We start from the raw sequence: 22,537 nt of genomic DNA, 5'->3' as shown, positions 1-22,537 counted from the left end.
TTATGATTAACAATCTTTCATGTTCTGAAAGATGTCTCTAGTGTGGCATTTTTACTGAATTAGATGACAATAGGCTAAGTCTGACCTTTTGGAATGAAACTGCAATGAATTAATGCTTCTCTAGTGTGTTTAACAATGCCAAGCATATTTAAAAAAACAGCCTGTATTCAGGCTTCTATTCCTGCCCAGTAACATGCTGGAATAAATAAAACTTAGTGTATGGGTTACTGTTAAACAATAATAGGTCATGTATACATTTCACTAATTGCATTTGTTAGACACTTTAAGACAGGTTAATAGAAGGAATATAATCCCTTGCAGTTTACTGTATATCTGTCTTATTTTCATGTTTTCATGAAAACCCCTAATTTCAGATGAGGGTGGCTCAACACACATAAATATACACAGGAACAATGTAGAGCAACCAATTACTTCAGCCTGCATATATGCAGAAAATGGGAGGAAACCAGAGAAAACACATGCAGACACAAGGTGAAAATTCAACCTCCACACAGAAGAGACACAGTTCATAATCAAACCAAGGACACTTGACGTGTGAGGAAGAAAAACTAACTGCCAAGCCAAGCGTTTCAGTATACAGTAAAGAAAATATTTGAGAAAGGTTTACAGTAGTTTTGAAATTAGATCATCGTGATAATGGTGATCTTGATAATGGATAATTGGATAATGGTGAAATTGATTCTATGATAGTTCTAATGGTTGACAAATTTATCATTTGTAATTTCTGGCTATAGATTTGGCTTCTTTTAAGATAAATGATAGTGCCTTCAAATTCAGCCTTTAGAAAATGACACTTTCAAATATTTGATCTACTTAAAATGTTTGTTTTTAACTTATCAGAACAATGAAAAAATTAACAAGTTAAAAAATTCAAATAATATTTGATTTGGTGAGATTAACAGTAAATTCCTTCCAAGAATTCAATTTCAGGAACTATAGAGAAAAACATACTGTACCTCTTTACGCCCAGTGGATTTTTGTATTATAATGCAGAACATTCCCCCCCAAAAATAGGTAGAAGAAATGATGAGTCAGTACATAATGGTAAAGAACTACATTGAATCAGGTGGCTGGGGACTCATTAGCTTCAGAAAATGCTACAGAACTTGTAAAATGATTAGGTAAGCAAAGTCATTTACAAAACTGTTAAAAGCAATTCCCTAAAAAAATAACCACAATACCTACTGTAATACATGTACTGCATAGTACATTTTGTGTAAAGAGATTATATTATAATATATATTATATAATAATAACAATATTAGGGTTTTGATTTAAGGTCATTTAAGGTCATGGAATTAATAAAATTAAAATTAAACTTTTAATAATTAAGTGTTAAACACTTAATTAAGTTGTTATAGCAGTGGTTCTTAAAAATTCTTTGATTGCTTTTGATGGTTTTGACTTGGTCCAAAATTTTTAAAGTCAACCCAGAAGATGTCTTCAGAATTGACGAGTGAAACAAGTACCAGAAAACACAAGTGGACACTACATGGAAATACATTTTAAAACTGAAAACAGGAGGCACTTCTGTATGCAAACTGATATGGTAGTGTGGAACAAGCGAGCTTCACATTTTGTTACAGCTGATAAACTGGTGCGGTGCCTCTGTGGGTAAGGATCTGCACCTGTGGCTGGAAGGTTGCTGGCTCGTATCCTGCGGCTGGCAGAGGAATCCTACTCTGTTGGGCCCCTGTGCAAGGCCCTTAACCCCAACTGCTCCAGGGGCACCGTATAAATGGCTGATCCTGCGCTCTGACCCAAAGCTTCTCTCCCTGTCTGTGTGTCTCATGATGAGCAAGTTGGGATATGCGAAAAAAGACAAATTCCTAATACAAGAAACTGTATATGGCCAATAAAGTGATCTTATCTAATGGAACAGCTGCCTCTCTGAGCTGTCCATGTCAGTCTAAAGCCACCAGGGGGTGGCACAGAGACAAGCTATAATCTGTATGCAGGTATTCCCAGAAGTTAGCAAGAGAGGGATCTTAAGCATCGTTTTTTAATTAGGTTTCTGTAATCAAACATAAAAAAATATAGGAGGAGGAGTCTAATCTCAAAGTAGATCAGACCAGTTCAGTCTCTTAGACTAGTGGTGTGGTGAGGACAGTTTTTGTGCTTAGAAATCGGACTCATAGTGAGACTAGTTACCAGTTGTTGTTACAATGTCATACCATGTCTGCAGTTTAAACTGATTTACAGTAAGATGGTTTAACTAACATTCAGACTTCTTTTGTCATAACTCCATTCATCGCAGCAAGCAGCTGCTATTTTATCTTACATTAAATATAACAAAAAAGAAGAATTGACTATACATTCTGATGTTGTCTTCAAGTAGGCATGTCAGAAAGGAACTTTACAAATTTAAATGAATTTTAAAGAAGAAAGGGAAGGGAAAAATGATGATGACAGTGTCTGTTAGATTTGTGCTTCTTTGTTGTTCACTTATATTTTAGATAATCCAGCAAGAGATAAATTATTTTTTGAACAATGAGCCTGAAGCGCATACTGTGCATAACTTTGGTATAAATTTTGGATCAAATCGTATCTTTGCAGGAATAAAGGATACAGTATAACAATGGCAAAATGCTATTGCCTTTTTTTCAACAGGTTGTATAATGTTTTAACCCTGATTCACACACACTGGAAGAAAAATAAAAGCTGCCTTATCAATGACGCTTCTCTGCTATTATGACCCATTAGTATAGCCTCCTGTTAGCAACAGCTGTCATGATTACTACTCCTTCTGCTGTCAGCTCTCAATGGATAAAGTGCTTTTTTACCCAGATTTTCTCACGATCAAAGACGCAATACATTATTTTTTCACACTGATCAATTAAATACTTCAAATGTCGCTTTGATTGATTAAATAGATGAGGAAACATCAGTATAAGATTTTCCAATAAAATGAATACGCAAGTGGTAAAAATAAACAAATATTTACAGTGCAAGGCAGCTAGAGTCAGTGCTTGACTATAAATTTCTATCTTATCTTGCAAACAAGTAAATCAATAGCAGATTGATTAGATACTATTTTCATAATTACACAGACACAGCATTTTAAACTTAGTCATTATATTTTAATCAAAATATCAGGCCGATAATGCTAATTTTTCCCCTCATTTGCTATATGATGATAAATTATAGTAGGCAACTACCTCTAGTATTTTTTCTTTTTATTCTGCAAACCAGCACTTTACAAACCTTTAGCCCAGCACTGCCTATGATATTATGAGATTGTTTTAAAACCAAAGACTGGCCTAGTATCATTTTCAAAAACAAAACCTAGGAAATTCCTAGAATCTCCAGATAACTGTATACTTAATACCAACATACAGTAACAGCAGTCTGTTAAATATTAATTCTCTGCTATTTTTTTTATTCTTTGGGAAAGCCTGATCAGGTTATCAAGAAAAAAAAGTGGTCCTGAAATGAAAAGCAATCCTGTCCATAACAACTTTTCATTTTTTTTGTTACAAAATGATTTACTGTATGTCATTTCAGCCCTCACCCTCTTAAATAAAGTAATCAATTTCCTTTAGAACTAACTATTACATCAAAGATATGCCCTTAAATGAACCCTTGGGCTTTTCATCTACATTTCACGAAAAAGACACAAAATCAACTACCTAACTTGAAACAGCTGAACATTTATTCATAACACATTTTCTTACAAGACAAAAATCAAACACAACAATGAAGCATCATAGACATAACCTCCTATCCAAGAACCATTGCGCTGTTTCACCCAGACAGATACAGTATCTGGCTTTTGCAGCAGCAGGAGACAGAAGATAAAATCTCACAGCTGTTCTGCAATGTACTGTACCTCAGAGCAAACTGCAAACTACACTTTTGCTTTCCTATCTTCTGGTGGGACTAAACTAGCCTAAATTACTTATCAGTGACTATGCCCGCAACATGTCCATAGTTTCTTGACGATAATATGAGAAGCTGAAAGTGAACTCTTTCATTTATTTCTTTTTCATTCATTTCTTGTAAACAAAGAAATCCATGTTTGGGAAATAGGCAGTATTTTCTTCTGGTTCACCTTAAAAAAAAGTTTTAAAAAAATGAAAACAAGTGTAACAGATATAAGAATTTAATAATGACCATGATGATTTAGGAGACATTATATACAAGGATACATTTAAATGTGGTTCAAGGAATCAAGGATTACTATTGCTTTAGAGTAAATAATGTATCTGCTGTGCTTTTCCATCAAGATAGATCAGGTTCCTCAGAAATAAGAGCATTTTCACCTTTTTTTAAAGGGGTCCTTCTATGATCAGTATTTACATAGAAATATGCATGATTAAAATTGGATTGGGGAATGTTTCAAATTAAAAATAATAAAAGTATTTAAGGACTTTAAATACAATAACATAAGTTGCTGAAATTCTGGGGAGCAGTATTTTATTACAGTATTACAGTTCTCAGAATACACCCGTATTCTGGGCATATAATGTCTATGAAAAAAGATATTTCACCTGCTGCTGTGATGGTAGACTCTGCAGATATTATTACCTGAAAGTAGGTGAACTGTGAGTGATACAGATCAGGATAGATATGCAGTGTTGTGCCCACAACCAACAGCGACTCAAATTTGTGAAGGGAAGAGCTGATGTAGCCTGTGAACCCCAAACACCAGATCTTCAGCAGAGCCTCTAAATCAAACAGAACAGTGAAGGCTACCTGCAGGAAAAAACAGCAGAAGACAAAGCGTCATGTTCTTTTCTATCCAAGGATAGCGATACCCCTTAGTGGCTTCAAAGAAACCTTTTACAAATCAAAAATTGTTTTTTGATTTGTTGTGCTGAGTTGTGCTTAAATTTGCTTAGATATTTTTTGGAAGCAAAAATATTAATATAATATTCACATTCATATCCATGTGGTAAAACACATGATATTATTTTACCTGTAATAGAATCTGCAGTAGTACACAGACAACTGAATAGATATCTTTTTAAAGATAAATTGCAACTTAAAGGAAGGATTTGTAACACAATGGATTGGGATGAATATATACTGTATATCTATAAAAGACTGACTGAAAAAGAACACAAAAATGCTAAATTTTAATTTTATTTGGGAGTAAGATCTAGAAAAAAACATTTTATCTCCCTCTGACATATTTGCAAATTTAAATGAATAACTAAATAAATTAATAAAATATGATATGGATCCTGAACACTTTGCAAATAATTCACGATTGCTTACACAGCTTATCTTCTGAATTCAGCTGCAAACAGGCAAGGAGTCTCCAGACTTCTAGCTGTCTTTGTGCCTTGTGCACAAGCAGAATACTGATTTTGCAACCAGAAAATTATGGGAACAGCAAGGGGAAAAATGCAAATGATAGAATGATTTTAAATATGGAAATCTGATCATGTGGGTTATCTGTGCCTTCAGTGATGTTAATCAAAAGTAATCCCTGTTTCTTAACATCACACACTGTATAAGGTATGATTTAGAAAATAACAAGAAAAAATGTGTACTTTAAAGAGAACTGCATTCCTATCGTTCCTGCATACAGTATTTTCCTCTTTTTTCTTTTGTAAACTGCATTTTTATATAGAGGTAAAAACATATAATAAATGATGTTAATAGCCATTTGACTTCTATTTATGTATGTTTTCTGTAAGAATGTACACTAAAAACTAAATAAATTAAATATGAAATTGAGTGTACAACTGTATAATGTAAACATTAAAAATAGAGTAATACTGTAATTTCCTATAACTGCAATTAACTGTTTTTAGATTGCTGCTGTAAAATGAAACATTTGGATACAAGAAATGACAATGTTATTTATAAAACTGCATTGAAGTTCTTTCTTATTTGTGGTTCCATTAAAAACTTTAATACAAATAAAATAAACGTATCCAGCCATCTGTACCTTTTCACCTTTGGCTTACATAGAATCACATGGCCCCTCCCACAGTTGCAACAATGTCATCTTTCATTTTTCCTCTGAAACTTCCAGGACTCAAGATGTAACACATTACACCCTTATCTTATTCTTGGGTAAAAGGTTCATTATCAGGTAAAACAAGGAACCCTTTAAATTTATGCCCGAGATTAAGGCCACATTTTCACATGTAGAATCATTACATTTTTTTTACATTAATGCTACAGTAAGTAGCAAATTTAAATAAACCCTACTGTGAAAGGTATACTTTAATTGGCCATAACACAGTTAGACTCAAATGGACACACACGAATCATCATACAGGGAGGTGTTTTGTAAAGGAATATTAAAATCGAGTAGCTTGTAAACAGACATGAAACAACAATTTTAAAATAAGGCAATTAAAAAATATTTAAATTTCTTTAATTAAACCTACAGCAATTAGGCTGTACTTGCAAATCAAAATTACATGTGGCTTAAAAACATGTTGGTAATGCTGAATTCTTTTAATTTCTTTCTTAATATAATTTGTACACTGCACAAAGAATGGGTTCTTTAAATGTCTTTTTAATGGCCATGATCAGAACCAGTTTATGAATAATCACTATTGGTTAGAGAATGTGAATGTGGAGTTTGGAGACACACAAAAACAGATATGGGCTGTAGCCATTTCTATTATTCCTAGTAGGTTTGAAATACTTTTACCTCACTCTTACCTCAGCCAGATAGAACTCATCATAATACCGCCGATGATTCTCTCCTTTATAGTAGTTACTGGCTGCAACAATCACATCCACAGCCACCATACTGAGAATGAACATGTGGAACACGGAGGAGCGCATCATTTTCTGTGAAGACACAAACACAACAGCAATCAAACATTTAACTCACAAAAGATCCAACTTGCTAAAATACAGAAGTACAGTTAGAATGCAACATTGACGTCTAAGTACAGCACGCTAACCCTTTCAGAAAGGTAATCATTAGGGACATAGAGGGTATGAGTGGCACCTGCTCAGACAGGTTAAACTAATGTCAAAAAAGCAATAACAAAAGAAACAGACAAAAAACAGGAAATATAGAAAATATACACTGGTTCCACTAGCTACTCTGAAGGCATCGAATTGGCACATCAGAACTGGACACTTGAGTCCAGTTCATGTTATTGTGTCTTCCCAGGTAATTCATGGCCCACAGTGCTGCTCCCCAGCAGTGAATTTAAGGCTGTGCTTGAGCTTATGGATTTTGTACATTGATGAGTGCAGTGAGATGAAGAAAACAGCTATTTTGAGAAGACTATTGAATACTAAATGTTCTTTATCGTCATAACCTGCAAAATGAAATATGTATCTTATCAGCTGGCTCACCCCAAAATTAATCAGTCCTTTTAATCAATAAAAGCAAAGTTTAGCCATCTAGAAGTACATTTTTTTTCGTTCTCACTTTTGTTACGTTTGTGCATTTTCTGTGGAAATTCCTGTTCAGCTTGAGATCAGTTAGATGTAAACATTTCTGCTGAGCTTTTAAATCAATGCTTAAAAGAAGTCATGCATAGGTTTCAGTATTTCCGATTGACAAGCAGTGCAACGTCTCAGAATCCTTAATTCTTTTGACTTATATGGAATACTTTCTCCTCTTCTGCCCACTGCAACACTTTCACCCGTTTGAGCATGATACTAGGAATGGCTGAGGTACGCAGGTTAACCCAGAGTCAGACAGCCAGAGACCGTAAAAGGATTTGGAGAAAAAAATCAGAGGCATTCTTTTTACACAGCAGAAACTACAGCCTCTAATACAATCATACATCACTGATGGCCCAGTCCCTGAATACAGTGAGGAGTGACCAAGCAATGGTACAGTCATAAGTCAACATTTCCATGTAACAAAATCTGCTAAGCAAACTAATAATAATACTCTGGTTTTGGATCTGTGTAAGGGAACAAGCATAATGGTGTAGGTGGTGGCTTGATGTCACCAGTGGGAACTTCACTGCAATGCATTTTGTCTTGTGCTCCACATATTGTTACAGCAGCACCAGCATCAATGTAATCCCTTAATCTTTTAACATGATAATGCTAGTCTCCACTTCGTAAAAGTCACCTATGAATTTCTGTTGCAATCTGGGATCAAAGTCACACGCTGACCTGCTGTTATCTCTGGGTCTTAATCAAATCAAGCACCCGCAGGTGAGCAGTGTCAGTGTCCACCGCTGCCAGGAAACCCTGCTGCACTGCAGTTGCTTTGCAGGAGGAGAGGAGGAACATCCCCTGGGGTCTGCTTTGCTCTGCTTTGCGCTGTGAGGATCCCATTCTGTGTGCATGCTCTTGTTGAGCTAACTGTGACTAGGCCAGGTATTCTTCATGTAAAAATAAGGGAACCTGGTGTGAAAAAATTATTCTATCACGTTTTAAAACTTTATTTTCCGTACTAAAGGAAATCTAACATACTTGTATAAATTGTTTGAGATGAAAGCCCCACACAGCAGGTTCTGTTTCCGTACAACACTTCTGAGCCCTTGGTACTGTATAAACACCAGCTTGCTGAGTGAGTCAGGTCCTGTAGGATGCATGGGGCCAAGATTCCAGAAGCAAGATTTGTGTCCTGCTCTGCCTTTTGGTGTTGTCACACGCCCTTTATCTCCAGGTCAAACCTGCTCTATTTAACAAACAGGATATTGACTCACAGTAAGCCTCTCTTCAATAGATGACCAAAGGATTTCACTGAGCTGCCTATTCAGCCAGGGCACAGAATTATTCTTAATAAAATATTTAAAGTACATATGCATATAACTATTATAATATTTACAATATAATTATAAAATAAAATTAAATAACTAATTATTATAAACATATTGACCACATTCCTTGTATTTGGAAATTATGGAATTTAACAGTATTCCATTAAATAGGTCATGACTAGATCAAAACCATTAGCACCAGACTTTTTGTATTATACTTTATTTCCCTCTATTGAAGAAAGTATTTAAGAATTTTTTGAAAACATGACTTTACGTTTGAGAACAGAGAAAATGAAATTAAAATGACTGTGAAACAAATAAGAATAATATTGTACATAAGGGAGCGTGTTGTGTTTGCCTTATACAGTTTTAGAGCTTAACTGTCATCACAGATGATTAAATTGAGCATTAAATCAGCCCTATGTCATTCACCGTGCTCGGTAGGCACATTTAATCTCTTATGTTTTAGGATTTATTACTAAAGCTCACTGCAGACAAAGACACAGACAATAGAATTCCACCTTCTGGATAAATGACAGAATATAAAGAATATGCAGTAAAGATCAAAATCAGATGCTTATTAGATTAAATTGAAATAGAATACAGTAACAACTGAGAAAAATCTGGAACACCAGTACACGAGACAGTTGTGCATGCTTTGCTGATCATGAAGACATTCCTTGAAACAGTGAAAAGTCACCATTATCAATGAACAAGGAACAAGGATTAGTAAGAGGCTGAAAGGAAACATCGTCTGGGCAGTGTTAAAGAAACACATATGCTACTAGTTTCGTCACGAGAAGACATCCTCACCAGATATAGACTAAGTTTGAAACATCCTACAGGGTTGGTCTTATGAATCTTTCAACTTCAGTTTTTTTTTTTGCTTGTTTCTAGCATGTGAGGCCTTTTTCATGACTGTAAAACTGGATTTTAAGTGGCAACTTGATTTTGCTGGTGATCTTCAAGGCAAATTTATGGAAAATTATGCTTATTCCTTTAATGTCCTTTCTGCTTGAGTTGTCTATTTTACAACAGAATGTTTTGGTTGATCTTTACTGTTTGTTTTTAATCCCCAGAGAACAATTGCTTAGAAAGAGCTCCAGGAAGAGGAGGATGAGGGGGAGGTTGAATAGTCACTGGTGGAGGCAGAGAGCATGTAAACCATATTTGACAGTACACGTCAAAACAAATATGTTTCAAATATGACTGGACAAATACCTTGCATTCATATTCAATATACAGTAGTTTTAACTCTGCAGAATGAAAAACTGAACTGTGTTTTTGATTACATTACTTGAATAGTTTTGCCGAAAGCAGTACAAGTCAGGGGGACTTCAGAAATAGGGGCTATATAGGACGTATGGGACCTTCTGTGCCACACTTAAGAACATATAGTATGTAAAGTTGCAAATGTGAATAGGCCATTCGGCCCATCTAGTCCATTTGGCAGTTATTAGCTGACTGATGCAAGGATTTCTTCCAGTCATTTCTCCAAAGAAGCTAGCTTAACCAACCTGTCTGGGTAGTTTATTCCATACCCCCACAAACCTCTTCTGTTCTCAGTTTTAAAAGTACTTTCACATACAGAAGTTTACAATTTTTAATTTACTGTATGTTCATTCCTTAATAATCAGTGGTCACTATGAATGGCATAAATTTTCTTAAACCATGCTTCACATTCAGCTAGGAAAAGGTGCCTTATGGTAAGAGCTGTGTCTTATTAAGACAGGTTTTACGTTTCTAGTGATTTTCATAGCATCTGTTCTGTGTGCACTTGCAGAAATAATAATAGTAAAAAGGATATCTTAAATCATCTGTGTTTCAATAGGTTAAACATGCCCCTGCAAAGTTTATGAGGGTCATGACATGTTGTCTCCTTTCAGCGAAAATTGATCACTTTTCAAGTACAAGTTACTTAACGATACATCTGCATCATTACGCTACTCTAAGGCATGGCACATCTTACATCTTACTACACTTAGGCATGCCGTCGTAAAAACCAAAGCATTCATTTTCATCAATGATAAGTTAACTGCTTTTTCTAGACAGGAGAATGGTCTGAGCTGTATGCGATCAGTGAGGACATTAGACAAGGGGTAACTGCACAGGGAGATAAAGAGATTAAAGGTGATTTGCCGTTCTCCAGAGACACCATTACCATCCGCCAAGTGATGGATGGATTCCGGATTACAGTGCTCTTATACTGTACATCGTCTGCACTTGGTTTTCTGCTGACTGGTTTGAAAAGCAAGCATCTGGCAAGGTTACAAACAATGCTAAATATCTCTGAAGACTTCCAATGCAAACAGCATAACCAGGCTAACTGAAAGGATCACTGAGAAAAGCCCCTAAGGCCAGTTTTAGAAACACTGAAGACTTGCTACCAACTATAATTGCTGTCTTCCCCCCCAATATGCTTGGTTCAGCTAATTGAGGGAATTATGCACCTGGAGCATGATGGTCAAATCGCTTGCAGCATTTCCAATGATAAATGTTCTTAGATTTTTCTTAGATGTTTTCTTTATTTAAACCATTCGTACTTTAAATAACTATGCCACAAGCTGTTACATTTCAACAAAGATGGCATTGAGAATTTGGTGCAGTTTCTTTATTTATAAGACTTTTTTCTCAACATAACCTATTTTCACAGTACTTGGATGAGAAAGATACTGATTCTAACTGCTGTCATTTGCTTGTTTTCTCCCATGATTTTTATTTTTTGAGAGAAGAGAGATCATAGGACTCAGACTTTGCAATGAAATATTTTATTTAAGCTTACATTTGAATCTTCGCACAGCTTCATTATACTGTAGGACCTATTAATCACAACATACTGTACCAAGAAGGGACTTAACAATAAAATTTTAACCAATTTTAAATCCAGTGCTGTAATATGAGCCCTTGTAATTAAAGAACCTTCGCCTTGGGCCTTCTTTGAGAAATCATTTGGTAAAAAAAAGTAATACTACATAATTGTTTCCAATCTTTGCAGTATATTTGATTATGACAATCATAAGTATATTTATGGAAGACTGCTTTTATAGAAAATGAATGTCCATCCTTGATATCATTGACAACCACACAAAACTTCATACAGGAAAGCATACAAAGTGAAAACTTCTTGGCAGCAAATTTCTTTAAAGAACTAGCCGAATACTCTGCTTAGGTGATGTACATATCATGTACTGAAGTATGGCTCTCAACAACAACATAATAACTCCCAGTTCCTAATTTGGACTCTCATACAGTTCTTTACCTATTGTGATGTTCAGTTTCTCTGAGTGTGAAAGTTTAAACGACATTTGAATTACAGGTAATGAGTGCCAAAACTTAATAATTTTAGTATCCCATGATACTAATGAACTATTGTGTATTTTAAATGAGTTAATTTAATATCAGTTTATTTAATATAATTTATATCAACATTTTAAAACAATAAGCTTTCCAAATATGTATATACCTGTACATAACATACTGTATGTATGAACAAGTAATAGGTTTATTCCATGCTGAAAAGAGAAGAAAGAAAACACAACGTTCTTCAGGTGTGAGGGTATAACACATACAGTATATGTTATTTCCTTATTTTCTCTATATTTTCAGGTATGATAGCCTATACAGTATATTACTTACAAACGCAAAAACTTCACAGTGTTAGTGGGAAAGGACAGCCTGTTTTGTAGCAGGTGCACTGATATTGTATTGAATGGTACATTCATTATATTGATTAACATTTGTCATTAACATTGTTGATCTACCAAAACGCCACTCTTGTTGGAAGCAATATTAGCCATTATCTGTGATGTACTGCATGCTTTGGACTAGGCTGTATTTGTTGTTGTTGTATTCTGTCCCATTCCCCTTACAATTCCTGGACAAACATGTACCTGTTTGCCAGACATTGTCCCAGTTTATTCACCAAATGTCTAATGGTGCTCAAGACTGATGAATAAGGCATTCATAACTGTGGCATTCTTATCTTAAAAAACTTCATCTTTACATGTACAGCATGAGGACAAGTGTTGTCCTGCTGGAAAGTTGTCATTATATAAAGCGACAGAGGTGCGGTCCCAGGACTTGATCAATACAGCTCTGTGCAGGCAGGATGCCAATCATGACAAGTGGAGTTTTATAGTGCCTCTTGCCCAGGCCATCACACCTGATTCACCCCAATGATGATGGAAAGATGCCATGACTGCAGCCTATAGTTGATGGACTGCATTTGGCTGTGAGCACCCTGGATGACGAGCAACTTTGTCCATCCTCCAGCATACTAGTGGCACAAATACATTCTTGTCTTGAGGAGCAAGGTATATTGGTTCCTTTCTGCATTTTTTCTTTCTATTCACCAGGCTTGCCATTCAATAGGTTAAATTACCTCATCACTTGAGCCCAATCATCTCTCTGAAGAGGTGATTTAGTGTTCAGGGAGCAAAGGCACTAGAGTATTGAGCATAAATGATCAATTAATCAAAATGACACCAAAAACATTTAATCAATATCCCTATACTTTGTTTTTCTAAGAATGTATTTACAAAGACTGATACGTTTCTTTTTAATGCTCAGAATATTATTTTCATTTCAAAGTACAATCAGTTTACACATACACTATGGCAGAGTATCCAAAATATACTATTTTAATTGCAATTAATTTAACATAATTTAAATAATATATTTGATGGGCAGTCACAAATCTCACTTCACAAATTCACCTTAATGTGTACATAATATTCAGCATGTTAATAAACATATTTAACCAATATTAAATAATTTACTATGAAAATTAATTAATTAAAATATTATTTTAATATTTTATGAAATTTATAGTGATGTGTGATAAAGCCAAGACACATTTGAGAAACCTAAAGCACTCTCAAACTTCATGTCCTTAAATTAACACTTAAATCATGAACAACATAAAACATTAAAGTATTTTGGTAAGTTAAGACATTTCTGTTGAAAGGATCTTGCCTCCGCTGTTTGTCATGCAGCTCACCTCTCTGCTTGCATTCCGCGGTGTACAATCAGACAAGCAAGCACTGACCAGCAAGCGCTGAGCCAACAATGGCAGTAAGTTGGTTTGGTTGGACTTTGATGATGGCTGGTGAGAATGATCTGTTTTCAATGGCAAAGACCAATTACAAGGATAATTAGATACAGCAATTCTCTAGTAGATAAAAGCTGCTCTTTTGTATATACTGTATGTTTTTGTTGAGATAAAGGTCTTTAACAATGAAAAAAATACATGTGATTTAACATAGTTTATGAAAATATAGTGAGAGATAAAAAATAAGTGAATTTAAAGTGGAGCCAAAGGCTTTGAGAGACGGTTTGTCTCCATAATCTCAAATATACTGTATATGAAATTCCATATTAGCCTGATATTAGCATACTGCACTGGCCACAGTGTAGGCTAATGTGAAGCATATGAACAAAACTGCATTATCCCAGTAATGTTTATCTGGGATATTAGAATGAGGGTGCAATGGAAACATTACAGTATGTAATATTTAATACTATAATATGAAATTACCAATTTCTAAGCACAGCATTTGAAAAAAAGCAATTTGGAAGATGCTGCTGAAGCATAGAGGCCACATGACATTATTAACTGGGAAGTAAACTCAGAGAGGTAAACAGAATCTACAGCAAGCCAAGATTTTATTTTCGACATTAAATACTGTATAATACTGTATATACTGCGTGTATAATTAAAAAAGAAGCAAGAATCCACATTGTAATTCTGGTGCATAAACACCAGCACCAATATTATACAACATATTTATTACCATACAATGTAAGTCATTAGATTAATGGTAATGCTAGGTACTATAATTCATTAGTCTGTTACCTTTTGTAATCTATAAAAGCATGAATTTAATCTCTTATTATCTCACAGAAGATAAAAATAAAAGACTCATAAATTGATTTAGTCTTCCTAAAGGATATTACATGTAATGCATTATCGAGAATATTTCAGAAGAGTTGTAAAAAGGTTAATACAGGGACAGCTGGCACACAGTTTCGAAAGCCATGTTAATTTTGCCTCAAAGCATCTCGTAATTAAAATTCAGGAGACTTCAATTGAAAAGAACCAATATCAATAATACAAAGGAAGACATGAAGAGGTGTCAGTTGTGAGGAAATATGACATTTTAGGTCACATTAAAAATATGTACAGTATTTAGAGCAAAACATGGAATTTGAAACCTGCTGTGACATGAAGAAAATTAAAAATATCATGGTGGACAAAAGACTTATCTTTATTAAAACAATCTCTGAAAGTGTTAAGTATTTGAAATGTGTTCATTAAAATTAAGTTTCAATATATTAAAAAGTTATCAAGTCTCACACAAGACCAAAGTGCTCTGAGCTGCTAATGAGGTAGTCTTATTCTATCATTATTCACACAGCATCAAACTGCAGTTTCTTTTACAAATTATGTGAAGGGTACACAGCTCTCAGGATAAGACTAGACAATAAAAATCATCTGTCAACAATCCTAATACCAACAAACTACTGTATTTGATTAAATAAATAAAAATGCTGAAGGATAAGCAACTATTGCCATAGTTCTACAGTACTTTACATTTATTTGAAAAACAAGTGTACACCTTTACTTCATTACAATACGATATCTGTGAACCTAGTTGAAAATGATTAAATGAGAATTTAGTGGTCATGCCAGTTCTGAAATTAAGGCTAAGCAGATACTGTACAATGTATAAAAGCTTTTGATCTTGGAAACACATATTCAAACATCTGGACTACAAATTGCTAAAAAGTAGAACAAAACTGATTTTAAGCAAGCCACATTTTTGACAACCTCTAGTAAGTCTTGTTGTCATAAAAAGCCCTGTCAAAATACAACAACCTCTAAAAATACTTTTATTATGTATATTGCAAGCCAAACTGCTATCGCTGAAATGAAAATAAATGAACCCATGCACACGTGTTAAGAAGTGACATGAACCTATGTAATAATGAAAAATAATTCCCCAAGAGCATGGTCATTCCATTTAATTTTAAAGAAATTCAATTTTGTTATCAAAATTAAAACAATTTCCTACGGTATGTGTGGCTATTTATCCTCTAGATTCTATATTTTCATAAAGGATTTCTGGCCTGATGATGTTGAAAAAGTGAACTACATGACTCACTAGCTGAAAACACAAGGAACATCTTGTCTCTCTTTAAACACAGCAGGGATGGTATGAAAGGTCAAAGCTAAAAAAGCCATCCATGCAACACTCAGCAACTTCACAAAAATGACGACTCAAGAACCCATGTCAGATATCACGATGAACCAAGCTCAATTACAGTACAACTGTCTTTATGTTTGGCCTCATGATAAAATTCACAACATGCAGCTGTAGAATTTTATTTTCACCTTGACATTATACAGTGTTTTCTGTTAATCCATGGCAAAATCAAATTCCAATTAAATACACAGTATTATGATTCCATAACGTAACACAACAAAATGTGAAAATATCCAAGGGGTGAATACTTTAGACAGTTATTGTAGACAAAGACACAAAAAATGAATTTATATTTTAATGTCTAATCTATGCTATTTACCTGATTTAAAATTATATTATGTAAAGTCTCTTTTTATGCATGGTGCTCTAATGCTTTCTTCACTTCCTTTCGTGCATGAAACAATAAAAACGGTGACAACATTCACATAATTGGAACTGCATTTTAAGTCTCTACTTGAAGGCAAAGGAGAGGCTTACAGTACATGCTTAAAAACGAGCACACAGTAGGTTCACTGGGTTTAATCACACGCAGGAAGAGAAAGGTAAAGTATGCTCTTGGAATGCTATGGGCATCCAAGACTCATCCATTTGCCAGGGTTAAACTTTAGAAGAATTGAGTGACAAGAAACACCAAAGTGCTACCAAGAAATGGAAACCATCAGTAAAAATCCAATCGAGAATCATTTAGCAATAACTACAGTATGTGAATACTCTGATACTAGATATTAGATATTAATATCTTGCTACAATCATCAGAGTTACCTCTATGCAGGCACCCCTACAATAGTGATTCAGTGTCACCCTACACCATGACCAGTTTGGACATGAAGACTGACTCTATGGGATCCTAGTAAAGGGATATGTTTTCTGATAAATCCTCATTCTTTCTTTTGATCGGTGGCAGAGGACATGTACAGTATGTACAGGAAATACCAAATTATTTGCTGGGGTCTTTGGAAAGGAGCAATATTGTTTTGTTGAAAATGTAATAATGGTATGGGGTATCCATAATACAAACTTTCATTCTTGTCATTATTCTCTGGAATTATTCTTGGATCTGTTATATTTCCGAACGTTTACTCATCTCTCATGGGACAAGCAGGTTAATCAATGTCTACAGTCAACATAAGACATGCTGATCTAGCAGTACAGGTTCCTTTCTGTTTCCAATACTTTTGCTTTGTGAACATTCCAGGTACTGAACACTTACTGTAGGCAGGTGTACAGGACTTGCAGTAAATTCATAAACCATGCGCATGTTTTTTTTCTCCTTCATCAACACAAGCTTAGTTCAAATCATGTGTCATTACATGCTAGTAACATATAGCGAATGAAGCTTAGTTTCCATCAAGGAATGTGAAAATTAATGTTATTTTTAAGAGAACGATTTTTTGTTTTTTTGTACTTAAAAACATGATTGATAAATAATGTGGGGGACCTCTGTTACAGTTTCCTTGAAACCCCTTTTTCTGCGAATCGAAGAGACTATGGAGAAGCTGTCATTAGCATGAAACAATACCAGTAAAACCGGTCTACCATGCAAGTAATGTAACATTGCTAGAGAGCCTACAGATATGGAGAGACTCAGTGTAATGGGATTCATTGTCGCGGGCAAAAGCCTAAGACCACCAGGAGCTAAACTGCAGGGTCCAAAAGCAATCAAGGCTGTTTCATCAGATAGTGCAGTAAAAGGGAGAACAAAGGAGTAGCAGGCACTGCAAATCATGCTTGTGGCACAATTAATCTACAGCATATAGTACATGTAAACATTGATTTTGTGAGCTCTAAAAAACGTTCTTTGATGAAGTACGTTATAGCCAAAGAGCATCATTGGGAGCACTTTAAAAAGGAATAACCACTGGAAAGACAAGGTCATCTTCAAAGAGAAAACAATAGAAAAATCCATTTATAATATGTCTTGAAAAGAAACAAATGGCCTTTCCCATTTACACTAAAATTATTAGCACTGCACTTAAGCTGTCTGTGAACTGAACTATTAGAGTGAGGAAGACACAGGCAGCAGGAGGATCTGAGAAACAGAAGGAGGATTTTATCAAGCAATTGGGAGACTGATCCACATGAGGTGTTGGAAAGCTCCAAACCTTTCGAGGTAAATGGGACGGGTGCCACGTGTGTGGACATTATGCAAATACATTTAAAACCATCTGTTCGGAAAATATCGCGGAAGCGCACATAAATCTCAACAGGACGCTCAAGTGTGAACTCTTGAAGCTCATATAAAACACTCCGGGAGAAATTATGCAACATTAACCTTTGGAGGCTTCTAAAAGTTTGTTCATCCACCCACGGAAAGCTCTTTGAAAATATCTGTGGCTTGATCGGGAATGCGATTCATTGACTCAGATTCTGAAAGCAGAAAAGCTAACGGCTAATGGTAAAGAGTAAAGACTAAAGACAGCTTAATATAAAAACTAAGATGAAATTTGAAGCACAATTTTAGATCTGAAAATATCCTATTCTGTAAATATCTAAAAATATAGATACTGCTCTTATGAATGAAATAGTGCAGTAGCAGTATTTCTTTTGCTATGCTCCATCATTGTCACATTGTGGAACATTTCAATGACCAGCATTATCTTTGTGTTTTGGAATAAAAAGTAAAATAATATACTGGAATTTTTACAGCAATTTCATATTTGCAGCAGTCAACATCAACCTCATATTCCGAGTTATTTCTTAAAAGTGGATTCACTGGATGCTGAAATGTACGTTTTGAATTGATTTAAATATTATTAGCAGTAGACCATGCAGAAGGCTATATCTTGTGTAGTTGTGCAGTCCTCAATATGGTGAACATTTACTCACACATTAAATTAATCGCACACATGAATTAAGATAAAACTGTTAGTTCTTAAATTCTTCTGTTGATTTTTGGATTTTTTCACTTTTTATTTAAAACTGTTATCTTGTATTTGTATTGTGGTAATGCCAAAGAGGACTTAACATTTTTAGCATGCATTAAAGGTTCCGAAAATGAGCTAAAATCATCTAGAAGGCCTTCTCTCATCTGTAACCTTTCTTAATCAATACCTAATTAGAAAGGAGAGAAATATAATTTGTAAAGAATATTTTTAATTGGCTAGTGGGAGCAAACTTCATCCTTCTGAAATTTTTAAGACGGGATTGAAAAATATGTACCTGTCTTTATCCACGAACCTTTTCAATTTGAATTACAGTATGAAAACACACAAAATGCCTTTACAACAATCACAACATGCAGACTAATTTCAGAACCTAACAACACATGCAAGATACTGTATCTTTCTCCTTTCTCGTTTGAGACAATTCTCTAAGGAATGTCTTCCAAGATCTTCAGATTGCACAAGGAAAAAAGGAATTGATGTTCTCATAGATGACTTTTCCTGTGATCCAGAAGCACAAATAACTCAACAGGCTAATGTCAACATATATCTAAAATTTTGAAATATTTTTAAAAAAAGCAATTATACTGAAGAATCAGAAATATGAGCAAACTAAAACAATCTCTTAATGGCCCACCAAGCCTCAATTTAACCATAAAATTGTTTGGTATGATTTTCTTTCATCTAAATCTGAAACAAATGGTGAGTTTTCCATACAATTCTGGTTAATTTGACATGGAATGACCAACACGATCCAAGTAAGGAACAGTCTGGGTAATTAATAGAATTAACAGATCTGAAAGCCATAAATCACTCAATACAAAAATTGTAGTTATAATTTCTACAAAATGAACCAAAATAAAAAACCTGCTTTTCCCATCATCATCATGATTTATGTTTAAGACATAATTTATGCCATAGATAAGGATAACATGGTGGTGCAGTGGTCAGCATTGCTGCCTTGCAGCACTGGGCCCTGGGCTCAATTCTGGACCTGGGGTGTTATCTCTGTGGAGCTTGTAAATTCCTCCTGTGTTCATGATGGTTTACTTCTACAGTTCATAGTAATCTTGGTAGATTAGTTGGCTTTTAGGTAAATTGGCACTAAATGTAAGCACGTATGTGTCTGTGTATCTGTCCTGCGATGGACTGGCATCCTGTCAATGCTGTATCCTGCCTTGCACCCATTACTTGCCGGGATAGAATGAAGAGGTTAGAAAATGGATGGATGTCGTGAGAAGTATTTTGGCTGGTAGCAGATGTTATATATGGGGCTAAAGGTTTTGTTTAAAACAATTTAATAATGCGATTTCAAAGGAAGAAAAGGAGAACGTACGTAAAGCTGGTTACAGAGATATTTCAAAATGCTCATTCAATCAAGTACTAAACAAAAATAATTATCAAATATTTATCATTGCTGCCAGACATTTCTTATTCATGTTTTTCCTAAGCATTCTGTTTAATATACTTATGCAGAACAAACTGCAATTCCACATTCTCCAGAAATGGCATCCAAATAAATGACGGAAGATAAATGGCAGTCAATAAACAAGGCTGTGTTTCAAAGTGAGTCCAGCAAGGAGAGAAATCTTAAGCTCCAGTCTGGATTATCACTAAATATACTATATATCAACTATAATTTTAGAACAAATGTCTTAACAATACCTCCAGTGCATCCTTTTTTACTGGGATTTTAAATAAAAGATCATAAATCTTGATTGAATCTTGATAAATCTTGTGCAGTATTCTCAGCTTCATTAACACATGTACTGTAACAGTATAAACGACAAAAACAATAATGATAAATGTCTCCTTAACAGTAACATTCTAATGATTTAAAAAATACTACTTTATATTTTTTTACAACAACAAATAACAACAACACACCAAGGTACTCATAGAACAAATGGAAAAAAGTCAGTTATTTGTATCAATAATATATACAGTATATTTACCAGGTCATACTGTAACCTTAAACTCTCTGTGGGCCAGAATTATAATATAGTATAATACAACCCTCAGCCAGAATTTTCAAGGAAAGGGTTTTCAATGGCTCCTCATGTGCTGTGTACTACTACACCAAACACTGGTTCATACAGTATGTTGGCTTCCAGGATTCTGTCATTGTATGTGCCTCAGGCTGATAGACAGGTTTGAAATACTCCCCTGGGCTAAGAAACATGTCTGTCAGAAGCTTTTAAAGCAGTGTTTCACATTTGGAAATAGGAAAGCTTAAGGAGCTCCCATGGTGTTAATAAATTTAGAAACCATATTAACCACATACTGTAATTCCTGCTAAGTCATATCAACAATGTCATAAAACAATTTCTTTCTTTTCAAAATTTCTATTGCATTTAAAACATTTTACTCAAAATGGGGAATATAAAATATGGTATAGTCTTCCTTACATTGATTAAAATCAGTTAGAATTGCACCTGGAGGGGGAATTGTTTGTATGAAGGAAAAGGGAAGAAAAATGCAAAAGAAACGGATTTCCTGTTTGCAGGTATGGCTTGTCAACAATGCGTCCAATTATATACATACAAGAAATTACTTTCAGTTATGCATTTTCCACACAAATTCCAACTGTTTTCCTGAGTGCTATAAGCCAAGTATCAAAAATAAATAAAATGATGCGACTTAAATAAGAGGCTACATGTACATCTTCCAAATTGTTGAGATACAGTATATCACATTTCCCTAGATCATAATAATTTAATAATTTGTTCACCAAAATGAGTTTTTATTTTTAAATGCTGGGTACTCAACTTCTAGGGGGACAGAGAAGCAAAATTAGTCATGAATATTCCTTTTACAGAAATGTTCTTTTCCTGATTTTTTATAGTACTTAAAAATTCACGCCACTCAATCGATACATAAATATTCTGATGTTCAGAACAGCAGACAAAGAGACACCCCATTTCTGAAACCCCTCAGTGACCCAGGCTGGCGAGACAGTCTCATCTTTCCCTGTCTGCTATTAGCTGAATTTGTTGCTCCACAGCTATAAACAGAGAGAAGAAACTGGCTAGAAGCTTGGTGGTGTAGCTGTAACACTGGCAGATCAGAGAACTTCCCTTCTGGTACAGTCTTTCCAACTAAGATCCAATCCGACAAAACAGTTTGACATTTTCAGCTTCCAGACTGTCTCCTCAAGGGTATTTTGGCTGAAGGAGATGAACAGATGACTACATGTTTTTTTCAGGGTCTTTACTTCACCCACGCAAACTCGAAGCTGTTCATATCACACAGCCATTAAAGAGAGAATTCAAAGAAACTTTTGAGCCAGGCCTGGATGCATAACAATCAAAATCCTTTTACCCTGGATTTCTCATGTGAATTGTACTTCTGTTTTCTTTGAATTGGAAAAAAGGCAAAGCTAGGAACATTAGAAAACAAAAGGTTGATCTTGAAAATGATTTGTTATTTACAGTACAGTTCTGAGACAGCCCAGCTCCTTGCTTCTACCTGAGGTTTAACACATTGTTAAGCTTGTCTTTTATGTTGTTTTGAAATCCCTTTCTGGGGAAAGCAATTACAGTTGGTGCTTTTCCAGCTATGAATATTGTATGGTACATCTGTCAAGTGACATACAATTAGTGTTTTTATTTTGGCATGAACCTTACCACATACAAGCACAGTTATATAACTCAATAGGATAAACTGACTGGAAATAAGACTGTTGTTTTACCCTTTTAGGATAATTATCAGGAATCAATGT

General features: G+C 34.8%; 1 protein-coding gene across 6 annotated transcripts in view; it reads right to left on the bottom strand.

Moving 5' to 3' along the window:
* The window catches only part of nalcn (sodium leak channel, non-selective), a 158,016-nt gene that overhangs the window by 67,665 nt on the left and 67,814 nt on the right, over window positions 1-22,537 (bottom strand). For all 6 annotated transcript variants that reach the window (XM_015363454.2, XM_006638901.3, XM_015363458.2 and 3 more), the window contains 2 exons: window positions 6,649-6,780; window positions 4,549-4,716 (listed from right to left, as the gene is read on the bottom strand). In XM_015363454.2, coding sequence (XP_015218940.2) covers window positions 4,549-4,716; window positions 6,649-6,780 — 300 coding nt within the window. The remainder of the gene's footprint in view (window positions 1-4,548; window positions 4,717-6,648; window positions 6,781-22,537) is intronic.

This window comes from Lepisosteus oculatus, chromosome 15 (genome assembly GCF_040954835.1).
Source record: "Lepisosteus oculatus isolate fLepOcu1 chromosome 15, fLepOcu1.hap2, whole genome shotgun sequence".
NCBI classification, from domain to species: Eukaryota; Metazoa; Chordata; class Actinopteri; order Semionotiformes; family Lepisosteidae; genus Lepisosteus; species Lepisosteus oculatus.
This window is presented reverse-complemented; position numbering and strand designations above follow the sequence as displayed.